The sequence below is a fragment of the Ipomoea nil genome, unplaced genomic scaffold (assembly GCF_001879475.1).
Source record: "Ipomoea nil cultivar Tokyo-kokei standard unplaced genomic scaffold, Asagao_1.1 scaffold3105, whole genome shotgun sequence".
Classification (NCBI taxonomy): domain Eukaryota; kingdom Viridiplantae; phylum Streptophyta; class Magnoliopsida; order Solanales; family Convolvulaceae; genus Ipomoea; species Ipomoea nil.
In genome coordinates this window covers 2691043-2710191 of record NW_017619533.1, presented here as the reverse complement: position 1 = coordinate 2710191, position 19149 = coordinate 2691043, and the positions used below count along the sequence as shown (strand labels likewise).

Below are 19149 nucleotides of genomic sequence, written 5' to 3'. Positions count from 1 at the left end.
ATCATTGAAGATCATCTACAGAGTCTCAGAAGTTGGAAGCAAGACAACACTTGTTTTGGAGCAAAACAAGAGAAGGGAGGAAAGTAGCACGGAGCTGTGAAATCCTGGATTGTCACACGGAGCTGTGAGATCCGAAGCAGCAGTGTCGGAGGCACTGGGCGTGATTGGTGTGGGCTTGGTGATCAAAGCACCAGATCACGGGATACGTTTCTACCGGAGTGTGGAAGACGGGGGGAAAGTAACGCGGAGTCGTGAAATCCTGGGATAGTAGCGCGGCGACGTGAAACCCGAAGCAGCAGTGTGGTGTCACTGGGCGTGATTAGTGCGGGCTTTGTGATCAAAGCACTAGATCACGGAAATTCATTGTATCTTGGAACCAAGGAGTGGTAGATATAGTGAATTGGCTCTTGGAGAAAAGAGCAAGTGGAGTAGGAGGATTACACCACCTCGCGAACCACTATAATTGTCTTGTGTTCTTTACTGCTTTCTTTACATACCGCTCTTTACATATATGCTCTCACGAAGATATACTGCTCACACAATCTCACACACACTTTATGTTTAATTATTTCCGCTGTGCACCATACTCTAACAATCTAGTTAAGAGTTTTGGTTTATCTCTGTCTTAGCAATTGTTGTGCTGTGCGAAAAAGTTTGAAAGTCTATTCACCCCCCCCCTCTAGACTTTGACCCTACCTCTTTTGGGACCAACAGCTTCGGATCTCTAGCGCGCTCCGAAGTCTACTCATCTATGCCTGAAAGCCAAATATATCTGTTCAGCGAATGATGCTGGTAACCCACTCTAACGCGTTAAAAAACAATATAGGTAAATATATATATATATATATATATATATATATATATATATATATATATATATATATATATATATATATATATATATATATATATATATATATATATATATATATATATATATATAAACATAGTTATAGTAAAACCATTTTGAAGCAGGAAGGTATATACTTAGGAGACTCTAGCTTTAAAAACTAGGATTAGACTCGACAGATAGGGATAAACACATTCAACAATGATAACTGACTATATAGAGGCAACATCATATAAACAGGTCACAGTTCACTTTCATGTCATTCACATCATCATTCAATCAATATCCTTGTCACACAAGCACACTTTGGTGGCTCCACGGGACCAATCACATGCCCCAAACATGAGGGTTAGCGCTAACACGGCCCCGCAGCACCCTACCTCATACCGCAGCATGAAGGAATTGACTGCAACCAATTGTATAGACCGTCAATAGATTCAACGGCGGACCACAGCCCTACACACCGCTGACGCGTTCAGTCGATGGACTTGATCCTCTTTTGGGGACAGCGACCCTACACACCGCTTGACGAGCTCAGTCGGTGGGTCGTAGCTGATCATAGCCCTACACACCGCCTGAGGGATTCAGTCGGTGGACTATGATCTTTGGGGACTACAACCCTACATATCGCTGGCACATACACTCGGTGGATCGCAGCCGACTATAGCCCTGCACACCGTCTGATGAACTCAATCGGTGGACTATGGCCTTCCTCGTGGCTTGTAGCCCTACACACCGCCTGACGCGTCCAATCGGTGGACCATAACACATGAGGCCCATGAGGTGGACCGCAGCCCTAGAAGTGAGTCACTGACCGCAGCCAGGATAATGAACCGCAGCTCATGTAAAACGTTTGATCGCAACCAAACGGTGGACCGCAACCCAAAAGTGTATTTCTGACCGCAGCCAGTGTAACACCCCGAAATTTTGAAACTTTTAAAACTTATATAACAAAAGTCAATTCTCATTAAATCTCAAAACAGAGTAGTACTAAATATACGAGTGCGGGGTGCTATGCCACATCTGAGCTGGAGAACTCAGATGCACAGGCTAAACTAACTAAATATCCTCAATACATCATCATGGCACGCAGGCCGAAAGGAAAACTATCTATTTACTCCAAGCTCTTCTAGCGCGCTCTGGGAGCTAATCCTCTGTGCTTGAAAGCCAAATATATCTGTTCAGCGACTAATGCCAGTAACCCACTCCAACGCGTTGAAATACATTATAGATAGATATATATAGATATATGAAAATCATTTTGAAGCAGGAAGATATATGCTTAAGAGACTCTAGTTTTAAAACCAGGAATGGACTCAGCAAATAGGGGTAAGCACAATAGTCAATAATAACAGTTAAGGAGAATCATCATAAAGAATACGCAACTAAGGTCACAGTCTATTTCCACATCAATCATATCATCATTCAATTATCATTTGTGACACTCAATCACACTGAGCTGGCGCCACGGGACAAATCGCAAGCCCCGAACATGAGGGTTAGCGCATATAGCACTAACACGGCCCCGCAGCACCCTACCTCATACTGCAGCATGAAGGGAGTTGATCGCAACCAACCCTTTAAAGATCGCTGACGAACTCAACGTCGGACCACAATCATACACACCGCTGACGCGCCCAGTCGGTGGACTGTGATCCCCTTTACAAGGGGGGACATACGACCCTACACACCGTTGACGGGCACAGTCGGTGGACCGTAGCGGATCCACCCCTACACACTGCTGAGGGACTCAGTCGGTGGGCGAAGATCCTCGGAGACTACGACCCTACACACCGCTAGCCCATCACTCGGTGGATCGCAGCCAGCCGTAGCCCTACACACTGCCTGATTACTTAGGTCGGTGCACTACAGCCTTCCACGGGTTTATTGGCCCTACACACCGCCTGGTGCGACCAGTTCGGTGGGTCATCATACCCGAGGCCCATGTGGACCGCAGCCCAAGAAGTGAATCACTGACCGCAGCCAGGAGGATGAACCGCAGCTCATAAGTAACCAATAGTGGACCGCAGCCCTATATAATATTTATATACCTGACCGATCGCAACCGGCCTGGTTAACAGTTGGGATGGTTCTCAACCCATCCAACTGCTCGTATAGCCAATTTGATCGCAACCAAATTGGGGAACCATGCATCACATAACACACAATAGCACATAGTAGCACATAATAGCACATTGGGAAGGCGAAGACACATAAATAAGCTTACGTGTGATCATTCACATACTAAGAATAGTCCTAAGGGGTTCATACGACTTCCACCTAGGTCAACGGGTTACCGATTTGACTAGCATGAAATCCCTAAGACTCTTTTATCCTACGAACGGTACCCAAAACATCAAACTAGACTCAGGCATGACAAACGGGGTCCGTTGGGACACCACGGGGGAATGGGTAACATCAAACGGGGAAGCCGAAGACTCGGGGTGGGTATGGACCAGCGGGTAGCCGGTGGGTGGGGGTCACTCGACGGAGATTATCGCCCGGGCAGCGGGTTGCCGGCGGGCGAACGTCTGCCCGCTGCCCGGCGATGATTTTCGGGCTGTGGGTAGGTGGCGGGTACCCCAACCCCCACCTACCCCCCACGGACTCTTTCAGCACAATTACGTCCCGGGATCCTTTGTGGAACCCGGAATCATGCTTAGACACTTTTAAACGCAATTAACGACACCACGTAGGCAATTAACGGATCAAAAGCAAGAATCACGTATAACTCATCCTATTATGACTTCTAAACATAAACAACACCCGAACATGTGAATTCCCACTCAAATATATATCAAGAACATTATAACACAAATTCCCAATCCACCTTAGGGCTCTAATCCCTCCCAAATCATCAAAATCACAATTTATCTTTAACATCAAGAAATATTAAGATTTGTCAAGAATCATCACATCAATATCAAGAACCTCTTTTCAATATTAAGATCATCAAGATTATCAAGAATACACATAAATCATCTTATCAATCATCAAGAATATATCACAAATAGCATAGAGGAATTAATCAAGACAAAAGCATATAGAAGGAGGCCAAGGAAGGAGTTTATAACGAAGAAAATAGGTTTTGTTGAGACATGGGTTACCTCTTTGCCTTAATTAATTTCCTTGGCTATAAAGGGTCTTTCTTTAAGATTTCTTCTTTCTTGATTTCTCCTAAGTGAATTCTTGGAGCTTCTTGTGTGGTGAGAGGTTATTGTGGTGTGAGTTCTAGGTGCCTCCTATGTCCCTATTTATATAATTAAGAGTCCTAATTAGGGTCTAAGTGGCATGAGTTTGCTAATTCTATTTCTTATAGGACTAAGGGATTGTCTTTAGGGATAAGGGCTCATGGACTATGGTGGACCCCTTTTTGGCTAATTAATGGATTTTAATTCCCTTTTTAGGGTGGATGATAAATTAATTAATTTGGTTTTGGGGTCGTAACACGGGGTGTTATAGCCAGCTTCTGAACTGCAGCTCAGGTATAACCAATTTGATCGCAACCAAATTGGGGTATCATGCACACATAACACATAGCAAGCACATGCAACCCATATTAACACATTGGGAAAGGGGAGAAAACGTATAATGAAACCTATGCGTGGTCATCCACATACTAGGAATAAACCTAAGGGGTTCATACTTCTTTCGCCTAGGCCAACGGGATACCAATTCAACTAGCATGCGATACACAAGACTCTTTTATCCTACGAACGGTACCCGAAACATCAAACTAGACTTAGGCACGTTAAACGGAGTCCGTTGGGGCACCACGAGGGTCGGGGAAACATCAAACGGGGAAACCACCATCCCGAAGTGGGAAAACCAGCGGGTGGCCGGCGGCGACGAGAAACCGGGCAGCGGGTGCCCGGCGGGCAATCGCCTGCCTGCCGGCTGCCCGCTGCCGGCGACGCCCGAATGGGGCAGCGGGTAGGTGGAGGATTCCCCTACCCCCACCTATTCCCCACTGACTCTTTTTCAATTCTTGGGTCCCGGGATCTTTCGTGGAACCCGAAACCATGTTTTGACACTTTTAAACACAAACGACGATACCACGTAGTCAAATAATGGATCAAAATCAAGAATCATATTAAACATATCCTAGCATGACTTCTAAACATAATTGACACCCGAACATGCGAAATCCCACCCAAATATATACCAAGTACATCACAATATAAAATTCCCAATTTAACCTAGGGCTCTAATCCCATTCAAATCATCAAGATCATAGTTCATCTTTAATATCAAGATTTATCAAGAACATCACACAATCGTCAAGATCCTCTTATCATCATCAAGATCATAAAGATCACACATAAAATCATCTCATCTATCATCAAGATCATATCATAATTATCATAGAAGATTTCATCAAGACACAAGCATATAGAAGGAGCCAAAGAAGAAGATTATAGCAAGGAAAATAGGTTTTGTTGAGACATGGGTTACCTCTTAGCCTTAATTAATCCTCCCTTGGCTATTAAGGTTCTTCCCTAAAATTTCCATCCGATTTCTCTCACTAGGCTTGGTGGTGGGGAACCCCTTGGGAATACTTTTGTGTAATATAACTATGGTGGTAAGGGTTCTAATGCTTTCTAATCCCCTATTTATAGCATCAAGAATTCTAATCATAATCTAAATAGTAAAGGCCTACCTTCTTCATTCCTAATAGATAATTAGGTCTAGGACTCCTAATTAGAATCTGATTAGTAAAAGGTTTACTCTCTTTATTTCTAATAGGCTTAAGACTCTAGTTTAGGCAAGGGTCCACGATCCATGGTGGACCACATTAATTAATTTAAGGGAATCCTAGTCAAATTAAACCCTTTTTAATTATTATTAACGGAATTAATTAAATAATTAATCCGGGATTGAAGGCCATAACACGGGGTGTTACACTGACATCACACAAACTGTGCAGGAAGAAATTAAACTTGAAAACCAAAAGAGTTTTTAAACTTCAAACAATCAACCAAACGCCCAGACAGGGCCAGAAGGGACACTAACACCAACAGAGTAGAATACCCCCCTAAAACCAACAACTCCCAAAGCTACTCCCCCTTTTTGTCAGATAATAGGCAAAGGTAGCATCAGTTGACAGAGGGGCCCTTTTCATCAGCAGAATGAGCAGTATCTTGAGCAGGTTCAGCATTAGCAAGGATTAAACGAAGTAGCACAATGGCTAGCTTAGTGCGAGCTGCATGTAGTTGAGTATTTATGATGGCACTGGCAGCCTGTAGAGCGTCAACATGAATTTTCAAGATCTTGGAGAGCCGCAAATTGTTGACATAGGGAGTGTTGTCAACATGATCATCAGAGGTACTTTGCGGAGGATTGACTGGTTGAACATCCCGGATATGCTTCCCAGAAAGAAGTCGAGAATCCATTGTGTAGGTCAGAGAGGTACGAACAGTCTCATTCGCCAAAGGGACAAGCCCTTGAGATGTTAACCAGCCATAAATCAGATTAGGATATGGCAGCTTGACTTTTTGCTCTCTAGGATGTACCAGTGTTAGCACATGATCGAATATCCACTTACCAAGGTCCACTGGCTTCTTGGTTCCAATGCGATAGATCAAACCTGCTAGGGGTTTACTTACAGTGTAGAGATGAGCAGAGGGCAACCAATTGTGTATGGCAATATGGTGCAGAATGACAAACTTTGAAGTAAATTATGAACTTGACAGAGCATCTGAATCTGAGGATGGCCATTCAGTCAGAATGCCACTGGTTAAAGTCTTGGCAACCTGATCCCAATCATCAATTTCTTCGTCATCTACAACTGGCAGCTTGTAGTACTCATTTATGACATTTAGACCGAAAACATACCAGCTCTTCCTGGCACACACTTGGAGACACCTCTCATGAGTTAGATCATCGATGGACTCACTGAGATTGCAGTAGAATTCATAAGTCAGCAACTTAGAGTAAGGACCAATCTTGTACACTGTGTTTATCAACCCTGCTTCCTTTAGCAGAGGGACCACATCACACACAGAATTCATCTGTTTGATGTCAATGGATCTTTGTACTATTAGCTCTCTTCTTATCATAGACTCCCATTTGCTCTCTACAACTTCATCAACAAATTTAGGCTGATACTCCACAGTATCTATATTCTCTGGAGCAGAAGGAAGACCAGTTGGAGTAGCACTTCTTGCCTTTGGCTTAGAGGACCCTTTCACTGACTTACCTTTTTTCACAGTAAGAGGAACACTAGGGGCTTTCCCTTTCACAGAACTTCTCAAATTTTTGAAGACTTGCTGAACTGGAGGATCAGCTGACTTAGAGACTGAGGTTTTTCTCTTCTTTTCAGTTCAGGAGGCAATTGCAGGCTCAATGGTGAGATCAACTAGGAACTTCTCAGGAACACCTTTCCTTTTGGGTTTTCTGGACTCTTTCTTGGGTGACACATCAACAGGGGTTGTAGAAACTGAGTGACTAGTTTCGGAGGTAGTAGGATGAGTGGAAGTAAGAATATTCTGGACATCCCTAATTTTGAAACTGGTTGACTCAGGATGTGCAGTGCCAGTGACAAAAAGATGTTCTTCTCGCACAATGCGCAGAACAGAATCACCCATGTGTTTGGTGAGTTCAGATAACAGCAAATCATCATCCTTATCAACTGGAGGAATATCAGACTTAGGTTTCAAGATTTGAGAGGGTGTAGGAACAGACTCAGTAGGTTCATTGGCAAAGTATTGAACAGTTTCAAGATGCTCACCAGCAGTTTTAGGAACACAAACAAGTATTTCAGTAACAGGTTCATTATGAGTAAGAGGTGGAACAGGTAGATTTTTGCTAGGGATTTCAATAGTAACATCAGACAAATTTACATCAGACATATCAATATCAGGCATAATAGTGTGTTTAGAAGTATCAATGTCCACTGACATAGACTTACTAGAGTCAATTGGCAAAATAGGTTCAACAGATTCAGAAACAGGTAGACTAGGCTTAGACACATCAGGCACAATAGGAGATTCTAAAGACACATTTAAAATAGGGGCTAGGGATCCAGACTCAACAACAGGTTTAACTGCAGAGATATTAGAAACAGAGGATAGAATAGATTTTGACCTGGTTTGCAGAATCTCCATCCGATGGTGAGCATCCTCTTGAGCCAGTTTCATATAACGCTCCTGGGCAGCAGCACGTTCACGAACAATGTTCTCCCATTCAAGTGCCATGTTGTCAAAGTATTTCAGAAACGCACCGGCCCTGTTCCCGTCATCCGGATCAGCAATGGATGCCGGAGTGACATAACTATCTTTGTCCGCAACCATCATCATCAATGTAGATGTATCATCATCAGACATGCCTTCCAGAAATTCCTGATAGTTTGTGATGATCGTAACAATAATCTCGCCTCGTAAAATTGGGTCGAGCTTCAACTTGTTCTTCATGGCTAACAAAATCAGTGATTTAACGTGTTTGAGGGCATTCTCAGGGGAATGATCCTTCATATACACCTTGATCATCATGTTTCTTAAGGCATCAGCCATGGTTTTTGAGTATTTTTGGGAGAGTATTTGTGATTAGAAACCCTAAGAGAGAGAGGTTTAGGCTTATATGAGAGAATGAGGAGAAACGAATGAGCTAAACCTTTGAGTGTTTTGAGTATATGAGAACTTGGATAGTGTATAGAGAGAGAGAGAGAGAGAGAAAGAGGATGCATTTAATGAGATTTGATGTGATAGACATGCAGATGGGATGTTACTGTGCAATTTTTACGGAACAGACCAAATTCAGAGATCTTGAATTTGAAATTTAAATCTACGGACCAGATTAAACCTAAAGAGGGGTAACAATGACTGAGGTGGACTCAACATAGCAAAGAATAACTTAGAGGGTAATTTTTTTAAACCCCAGACCTCATACCCTTCTTCTAATTGTGTAGACTGATTTACTCATCTATCCGGCATACTCCTAGAGCAGACCTAAGAAACTCAAACCGATTTGCATCAAGCGGTTTAGTCAGTATATCCGCCAGTTGTTTGTCAATCTGTACATATTCCAATTTGGTTTCTTTGGATTCAACAAGATCCCTAATGAAATGGTGTCTTATGTCGATATGCTTTGTTCTTGAATGCTGAATAGGATTCTTAGAGATATTTATGGCACTTATATTATCACAATAAAGTGTCATTGATCCTTGTGGTAAACCATAGTCCAACAACATCTGCTTCATCCATATGAGTTGAGTACAGCATCAACCAACTGCTATATACTCTGCTTCTGCCGTGCTTAAAGAAATTGAGTTCTGCTTCTTACTTAACCATGACGCTAGGTTTTTCCCAATGAAGAAACAACCGCCTGCCGTACTCTTTCTATCATCCACATTTCCAGCCCAATCAGCATCACATTATGCAACAAGATTCACATTGCTTTCCTTAGAGTACCATAACCCATACTGTTCAGTTCCTTTGACATACTTCAAGATCCTTTTAGCAGCAATTAAGTGTGACTCTTTTAGGGTTGACTGATATCTGTACAGACTCCTACACTGTACATAATGTCTGGTCGACTTGCTGTCAGATAGAGAAGACTTCCAATTAGACTCCGATAAAGTGTTGAGTCTACAGGTTGACCTGCATTATCCTTAGATAACTTTATAGAGGTTGAGATAGGAGTTCTGGGAAATTTGCAGGATTCCAGCTCAAACTTCTTAACTAGGTTCTTAGCATACTTCTCTTATGAGATGAAGTATCTATCAGTTCATTGTTTTACTTGAAGACCTAGAAAATAAGTCAGTTGACCAACCATAGACATTTCAAATTCTTTTTTCATAACCTCTACTAGTTCATCAGTATACTTCTGATGAGTAGATCCGAAAACAATATCATCCACATAGATTTGAGCTATTGTAACATGTTACCAGTAGATTTGACAAATAAAGTCTTATCTACACTTCCTCGATCATATCCTTGATGCAGAAGATACTATGTCAGACGTTCATACCATGCTTTTGGAGCTGCTTTAGACCATATAGAGCCTTCCTCAACTTGTATACATGATCTGGATAATTTAGATCCTCAAACCCTTTTGGTTGTGCCACATAGATATCCTTATGCAAATAAGCATTTAAAAAGGTTGTCTTTACGTCCATCTGAAATAGTGTGAACCCCAATATGCATGCAATTGCCAATAGGATTCTGATAGATTCAAGTCTAGCCACTGGAGCAAAGGCCTCATCATAATCAATTCCTTCTATCTGAGTATATCCTTGAGCAACTAGTCTAGCTTTATTCCTTGCAACATTCCCAGCTTCATTTGTCTTGTTCTTGAAGATCCACTTTGTTCCTATTATATTCACATCAACTGGTCTAGGAACAAGATCCCAAACATGATTTCTGTCAAACTGGTGTAGTTCCTCTTGCATAGCTTTAACCCAATGCTCATATTGTAGTGCCTCTTTAACATTTTTGGGTTCAATTTTCGAGGTATAGCAAGAATATCCAGCTAACTCGATTAGATTATTCCTCACTTTACTTCTTGTACGAATTCCAGCAGTTGGATCACCAATAATATTGATTGAGGGATGATTCTTTTGAATTCTGGTTGACTTGTCTCTCCCATCACGATCAGATTGGGGTTGACATGTTTCAGCATTCTCATCATCTTCGTTTGGTGGATCATCAGACACAGATGGTTGCTCAGCTTCTTCAAATTCATCAGGTGGCTTGGGCTATGTATCAGACTGTAACTCAGGTGTAGAATCAGACACTAATATGGTTTCAGGCTCGTCTGGCTCATCATCTACGACAACATTCACTGATTCCATGATTGTTTAAGTCCTCCTATTATATATCCTATAAGCTCGACTGTTTGGTGAGTATCCTAGGAATACTCCCTCGTCGCTCTTGGGCTCCAACTTTCCTCTTTGTTCTCGATCAATCAAGATAAAACATTTAGTACAAAAAATGGAAATATTTCAAGGTAGGCTTTTTACCTTTCCATATTTCATATGGAGTCATGGTTGTACCAGGCCTTAGATATATCCAATTAATTATGTGACATGCAGTGTGTACTGCCTCAGCCCAAAAACTTTATGGTAGACGTGATGCATTGATCATAACCCTTGCCATTTCTTGTAGTGTTCGATTCTTTCTTTCCATAATGCCATTCTGTTGAGTAGTCCGTGGGGCAGAGAACTCATGAGCTATTCCATTCTTTGAGCAGAAGTCTGAGTAAGATGAATTTTCAAATTCCTTGCCATGATCACTTTTGAGTCGTAGGATTTTGACTATAGGTTCATCTTTCTCCTTTTGAAGTCTCACACAGAGTGTTTTGAATGCTTTGAATGCCTCTGATTTTTCCCTTAGAAAAGATACCCAACAGAAACGTGAAAAATCATCAACACAAACAAATATATATTTCTTACCACCAATACTCTCTATTTGAGTTGGACCCATTAGGTCTATGTGTACCAGTTGCAGACATCTCTCAGTGGTAATCATCTTTACAGCTTTGTGAGGGGCTCTGGTTTGCTTTCCCATAACATAGGCACCACAAACTCCTTCATAATCCATTTTCAGCTTTGGTATACCATGCACAACATCAAGTTTGATCAGCTTATCCATATCACGATAGTTCATATGACCCAGTCGTCGATGCCATACCTTGGACTCTTCTGACTTTGACCTAAAAGAGACAGTATCATTAGTTAAAATGTAACAGTTATCAGAAGAACGTGTAACTTCCATGACAAGTTGATATGACTTATCACGAACACTACAACAGTCTCGATTGAAGCAGACATTCCAGTTCTGATCACAAAGCTGACTTATGCTTATGAGATTAGCTTGCAGTCCATTTACAAAGAGAACATCATCCATATGAGGCAATCCAGGAACATTTAAAGTTCCTTTTCCCAATTATCTTGCCTCTTTGACCATCTCCAAAAGTCACTGAGCCATTGTTAGGTTGAATAGATGTCAGATACTTTGTGTGACACCCCGTAATCCAAATTCGATTAAGGGATTAATTAAGTAATTAATCCTAATTCAATTGGTAATTTAATTACTTAAATTCCTGAAAATTCAATAGTCAGGGACTAGTAATTGAGTAGTCAACCCAAAGTCAAAGTTGTACCTAAAGCTTTGAGAGTTGTTCCCTTACACATTTCATCTTAGTAAGGGTATATAAGACATTTCCTTGGCAATAGTCTTTCAAGCTAACCTAGGAAGACACATTTCATTTCTTCAAACACTCTCCAAGAGAAAAATCATAAGCTCTCTCTCTTCTCTCTAAAAGCTAGTTAGCTTTCTCTCCAAGCCACACCTAGGGCTACCAAGATCTTTCAAGTTTGCCTTCAAGATTCTACCTTTCATACTTTTGAGCATCTAGGAGGGTAAGATCTAAGCTCCTCTTGTGTTTTTAGTGTTTTCTAAGGTATCTTTTTATAAAGGTGAAATCTTTATGTTGTTTTGGTGTGTTCTTGAAGTGGGTGTGGAAAGGGAACCTTGTTGAGAGCTTTGTGAAGTGTTTAAAGTGAAAGTTGAGTCTTCAAGAGGTACCCCATGCTCTACAAAATCTATTTTGCTTACCTATTTGATGATTCTTGGATTATACATGTGATTTTGCTATGAAATGTGAGTGTTTATGCATTGTCTTGTGAAAATGCATATCTAGAGCTTGTTATTAGGGTTCATGTATGCCATTGCTTAGCTATTCCTTTGATTCAAGTCGTTTTGTTGTATTTGGTGAGGTTTGGCATGTTTTGGACTTGAATTTGAGCTTGGTGTTGAAAATCCCCGAAGGGATTATTTTGGTACAGGTTGGTGTACCCGCGGGTGGGACGGCGGGCAGTGGCCTACCCGCTGCCCCACCCGCGAGGAACGTTGTTTGGTGGGTGTGTACCCGCGGGCGGAACCTCGGGTGGGGGTCCACCTGTGGGCCCACCCGCGGGGTACATATGTTGGCTTGGCGGGGATTTGTTCCCCGTGATTCTTTTGACTCGGTATTTGGTCTTTTAGCTTCCCGATGTTCTTTTGTGGAACTATTTGAGCGTCTTCTTGATGTTTCGTATGTCTAGAACTATATGGTAGGAATCCATGTAGGTTTTGGTGTCTTGAATCGTGCTAAGTGTTCAACCTTGTGATTCGTTGAACCGTGATGAGTCTTGTGTGTTCTTCGGAACTATGTTTGGTTTACCCGTTTGATAAGCATTTAAATGCTAGCATGTGTGTTGTTTGTACTTTCCTGTTGTTGATGATGACTTGTGTTAATCATCGTTGTTGTTGGACTGTGATCCATTCCTTGATTGAGTATGTTTTCATATCTTCGTTGTGATCCGTTGATTGATTCTTGTTGTGGTGTGGTGTGTGTGGCTGTACCTGGATTGCACGATTAGTGGTATGAGACACTAGTCACCAAGGTCCGACAATGGTCCTCGTGGTGGCCATGACGCGATTATGGAGTTTGTGACCTTTGTGTAAGGTTCACGTATTTCTTGGGGGGCATGTGTTGCCGTGTGTGTGATCGGTACCCTCGTGTATTATGAAATCGGTGGTCTTGTTGGTGGTCGTTGGTGGGGGACGACGGTCCCAGGAGGGAAAAGGTTGGACTTGGATGTACAGGGGTCCTGGAGGTAATGGTTGGATCTAGACATAAGGTTGGGGGTAGCCATAAGGTTGGAACCGGGCATAAGGAAGACATCTCAATTCGTGATGGGTGATGTCACGAAGGCTTGTGTAGCCGTTGCTGTGTGTTTCTCTATTTGTGACATGTGCTGTCATAAAGGCAATGTGTTGCCGATGGTTGTGTCCTTATTCTCTTGTGTTATGCATGTCGGGTGTTAATCTACTATGTGATGGTAGATTATGCCTTGAGCCGTTCTTGTGTGTCGTTATACTTCTTATTGTCTTGGGATGTGTTCCCTTATCTTTATTGTGAGTGCAAAGAGTCTCGTGTTTGACTTCTGCTCTTGGTTTTGAACTTATATATATATATTCCGTTTCGCAAATGACTTTAAATACATATTATGACACCCCGAAATCCAATTCGGTTAAGGGATTAATAAAGTAATTAATCCTATTTCAATTTGTAATTTAATTCCTTAAATTCCTGAAATTTAATAGTCGGGGACTAGTAATTGACTAGTCAACCCCATAGTCAAAGTTGTACCTTGAGCTTTGTAAGGAGTTCCCTTGTTCCTTACACCTTTCCATGTTAGTAAGGTATTCTTGACCTTTCACCTTGTGTTAGTATTGTAACCTAACCTAGTAAGAACACCTCATTTCTATCCTTACACTTTCCAAATCCTAGCTCCATCTTCTCTCTAAAAAGGTGGGTAGCTTTTCTTCCAAGCCAAGTTGAAGCTTTGTCAAGACTTCAAGAGTTGTCTCCAAGATTCTACCTTTCATACATTTGGGCATCTAGGAGGGTAAGATCCATGTCCATCTTGTGTTTTTTGTGTTTTCTTAGGTGTCTTTTCTTAAAGATAGGATCTTTATGATCTTTTGGTATGTTCTTGAAGTGGGTTTGGAAGGTGAGCTTTGATAGGAGCTTGGTGTGGTGTTAAGTGAAGGTTTTTGGTCTACAAGAGGTAACCCATGCTCTACAAAATCTATTTTGCTTACCTATGTGAATATTTCTTGGATTCTACATGTGTTTTGCTATGAAATGTGAGTGTTTATGCATTGTCTTGTGAAAGTGCATATCTAGAGCTTGTGTTTAGGGTTCTTGTATGCCATTGCTTGGCTATTCCTTTGATTCAAGTCACTTTGTTGTATTTGGTGAGTTTTGGCATGTTTTGGACTTGAATTTGAGTTTGGAGATGAAAATCCCCGAAGGGATTTATTTTGGTACAGGGTGTACCCGCGGGCAGAACGGCGGGCAGGGGGTCTACCCGCCGCCTACCCGCGGGGTACAAGGGCCTTGTGGGTTGTATACCCGCGGGCGGAACCGCAGGTAGGGGCCTACCCGTGGGTCCACCCGCGGGGAACAATATGAGGTTTGGCGGGGATTTGTTCCCCGTGACTCTTTTGACTCGGTATTTGGTCTTTTGACATCCCGATGTTCTTTTGTGGAACTATTTGAGTGTCTTCATGATGTTTCGTATGTCTAGAACTATATGGTAGGATTCCATGTAGGTTTTGGTGTCGTGAATCGTGCTAAGTGTTCAACATTGTGTTTCGTTGAACCGTGATGAGTCTTGTGTGTTCTTCGGAACTACGTTTGGTTTACCCGTTTGATAAGCATGCTAGTTTGGTGTTTAAATGCAAGCGTGTGTGTTGTTTGTACCTTCCTATTGGTTAATGATAACTTGTGTTATTCATCGTTGTTGTTGTTGGACTATGATCCATTCCTTGATTGCGTATGGTTTCATATCTTCGTTGTGATCCGTTGATTGATTCCTGTTGAGGTGTGATGTGTGTGTGGCTTTACCTGGATTGCACGATTAGTGGTATGGGACACTAGTCACCAAGGTGTTGCAATGGTCCTCGTGGTGGCCATGACGTGATTATGGAGTTGTGACCTGTGTGTCAGGTTCACGTGTTTTGGGTAAGGCGTGTGTCGCCTTGTGTGTGAACGGTACCCTCGTGTACTATGAAATCGGTGGTCTCGTTGGTGGTCGTTGGTGGGGGACGACGGTCCCAGGAGGGAAAAGGTTGGACTAAGAAGTACAGGGTCTTGGAGGTAATGGTTGGAATAAGATACAAGGTTGGGGGTAGCCATAAGGTTGGAACCGTGCATAAGGAAGGCATATCAACTCGTGATAGGTGATGTCACGAGGGCTTGTGTAGCCGTTGTTGTGAGTTCTCTTCTTGTGACGTATGTAGTTACAAAGGCATGTGTTGCCGTTTGTCGTGTCTTATTCCTTTGAGTTATGCGTGTCGGGTGTTGGTCTATTGTGTGATGATAGACCATACCTTGAGACTTCTTGTGAGTCGTTGTTGTCCTTTGTAGTATTGGGATGTGTTCCCGTGTTCTTGTTGAGAGTGTTGAGTCTTGTGTTGACTATTACTCTTGGTTTTTGACTTATATATATGTATTCTATTTCGAAAATGGCTTTATAAACTTATATCTTACCTATGTATGATATTTCACATGTATTGGTGGGTTACCAGCATTATTCGCTGACCGGGCGTCGTCCCATGTTTTATATGCTTCTTTCAGGTGATGCTTAGACGAGTGCGCGGTCTAGTGCCAGCTAGTATAACTCCCCTTATATGTTTGGTGGCCTGTGAGCCAATCTAGACTTAGTACTCTGTTGGATGGTTGTAGATTTTAAACAATGCAGATTTAGCCTGTGCGTTCACCCTTGGGTGAGCGTGGCATAGCACCCCGTTTCCTTGTTTTATTTATATCTTCTCTTTCAGTCTTCCGCTGTGTTTGGTGATTTGGTTTAAGTTATCTGCATGTTTTAAGGCTTTAAATAGCTTGGTTTTAGGGGGTGTTACACATATATACTATCTATGTATGATATTTCACATGTATTGGTGGGTTACCAGCATTATTCGCTGACCGGGCGTCGTCCCATATTTTATGTGTTTCTTTCAGGTGATGAGTAGACGAGAGCGCGGTCTATAACCTGTTAGCTTAGATCCCTTTATTTTGAGACGTTGTGGCCTGTGTGCCAAAGTTAGACATTGGTACTCCTGTTTCTGAATGAATTTAGTTTGTGGTTTATGTAGATGTTTCGCCTGTGCGTTCACCTTTGGGTGGGTGTGGCATAGCACCCTTTATTTCCTATTCATATATTCCCTGTTTGGTCTTCCGCTGTGTATGATGTTATGACTAGTTATCTGCATGTCTAAGGCTTAATTTAGCATGAAAATTAGGGGGTGTTTTAGTTAGTATTAGAGCCTAGGTTTGAGCCTAAGAAGGTAGAGTCTAGACTTCTAAGCGGCTAAGTATGGTTTGAGACCTTAAGGTGACTATAAGAATCTAGGTGTTAGGCTTAGGATCTTAGGATGCGCGGTGAGCTGAGCGTTGTTTACAGTTGTTTGCCTGTTTGTTATCTTGTTGGTAATTGTGTTGTTGTTGTAGAAGCTTGCGATGCCTCCTCGTCCATGTGCGCGTACCCCGGAGACCCCGACGAATGAGCAGCTCGCCCAGAACCTACAGCAGTTGACACAGACTATGCAGACTCTTAGTGAGGCGTTGCTGAACAACAACCATCCCGTGCCACCTCCTCAGCGTGTCGGGCATAGGGACATGGGGTGTCTCGTGTCTGGTCACAGGCCATCGACCTTCGCGGGTGAGGAAGATCCGGTTGTCTTGGAAGAGTGGATGAGAACGTTTGATAAGATCTTCTCGGTCGTCGGTTGTCCGGAAGAGCGAAGGGTAGAGCTTGCGACGTTCTACTTCTGTCATGAGGCCGATTTATGGTGGATACATTGATAAAACACATAAACAGATAGGCAAACGCAAGGGAACTCACAACCTCACCGCGTTCCTAACTGATATTTAGAGTTTTCTCTTAACTCTGATTCTCATACTTAATCACTGAACTTAGAGTCTTTCTTATCTCAATTTTCATAACTTAGGGCTCCTTCTTATCTCAAATTTCATAACTTAGGGCTCTTTCCCTAATCTTATCCTTTTTAGGATTCCCACTTAATGTTCTCTTCTTATCTTGTCTTTCTTAAGACTTCAACTTAGAGGTCTTTCCTTAACTTGTCCTTCACTTAGAGTTTCTATACTCAATCTTAAGGGTCAAACATCCTAAGTCTCCCGCGGTTCGTACCGCTCTGATACCAATTTGTAACACCACACTTTTCTAACTCTTAATTATAACTCTAAACAGTCATTAACATAAACTAAGCAGCGGAAAACTAAAAGATAAATAGTGGGAGTGTCACCGCTACAACCACCACTCTTTGGTGAATTGCACAGGCTAAAAGGGGTAAAACTAGATGGGAACTAAATATAAATACTGGAAACGTAAGGGGGAAAACATCACCCCAAAAGTCTACATCAATCCTCAAACATAAAGTCAAAGGTCTAAAATCCATACATAACATCTGTGGAACTAGAGTTTAGATATCTCTATCTACGAGACTAATCTAACTCGACTTCTTCACACTGCTGGGCCTACCTAAAAGGGGTTTTGCAAGCAACACATAGACAAATAGGAAAAATACCCGTTAGCACGAAGCTAAGTATAACCACACTCAACCCTGTAAAGCATTCTAGCATATACTTTGAAAACATTTGATTTCTTTATAGCAATAAACTAATCTCAAATCATCTTTAGATTTCTCACATTCTTTCTAGATGCTTGCACCCTATAATATCAGCTGGCATGCTCATATATGTATAAGACTGATTACGAAGATTTATTAACATATAGACTTCTCAAATAGCTTATCAAGCAATTCATGCTTCTAGATAGGTTCATGTTAAAAGACCATATAACAAGCGTTTACATGCTTTCACATTCTTATCACATAACTTGATAAGTAGAGCTTCTAATACAACAAGATAATCATGCTCAAAGGAATATCTTAAGTCAAACTTCTCGTTATACAATCTCTTACGATGCTCTATTCGCATACAATCACGTATAACATTATGATCATACTTCTTATGCAATCTAGTGCAATAATATACTCATACTCATATGCAATCTCATGCAATTATATTCTTATACTCATATGCAATCTAGTGCGATAATATAGTCATACTCGTATGCAATCTAGTGCAATAATATAATCATACTCTTATGCAATCTAGTGCAATAACATACTCATACTCATCTGCAGTCTCATGCAATTATATTCTCATACTCATATGCAATCTAGTGCAATAATATAGTCATACTCGTATGCAATCTAGTGCAATTATATACTCATACTCATATGCAATCTAGTGCAATAATATAATCATACTCTTATGCAATCTAGTGCAATAACATACTCATACTCATACTCATATGCAATCTAGTGCAATAATATAATCATACTCTTATGCAATCTAGTGCAATAATATACTCATACTCATATGCAATCTCATCCAATTATATTCTCATACTCATATGCAATCTAGTGCAATAATATAGTCATACTCGTATGCAATCTTGTGCAATAATATAATCATACTCTTATGCAATCTAGTGCAATAACATACTCATACTCATATGCAATCTATTGCAATAATATAATCATACTCTTATGCTACTCATATGCAATCTATTGCAACAATATAATCATACTCTTATGCAATCTAGTGCAATAACATACTCATACTCGTATGCAATCTAGTGCAATAATATAATCATACTCTTATGCAATCTAGTGCAATAATATACTCATACTCATATGCAATCTCATGCAATAATATAC

General features: G+C 41.4%; 1 protein-coding gene across 1 annotated transcript; it reads right to left on the bottom strand.

Annotated features, from left to right (window-relative positions):
• Nucleotides 1–5946: 5946 nt before the first annotated feature.
• On the bottom strand, nt 5947–8361 carry LOC109166788. Its single transcript, XM_019315677.1, has 3 exons — nt 7230–8361; nt 6537–7148; nt 5947–6437 (listed from the first exon to the last, which is right to left on the bottom strand). The coding sequence occupies exons 1-3, from the start codon at nt 8359–8361 to the stop codon at nt 5947–5949; spliced, it is 2235 nt and encodes a 744-aa protein (XP_019171222.1).
• Nucleotides 8362–19149: the final 10788 nt, after the last annotated feature.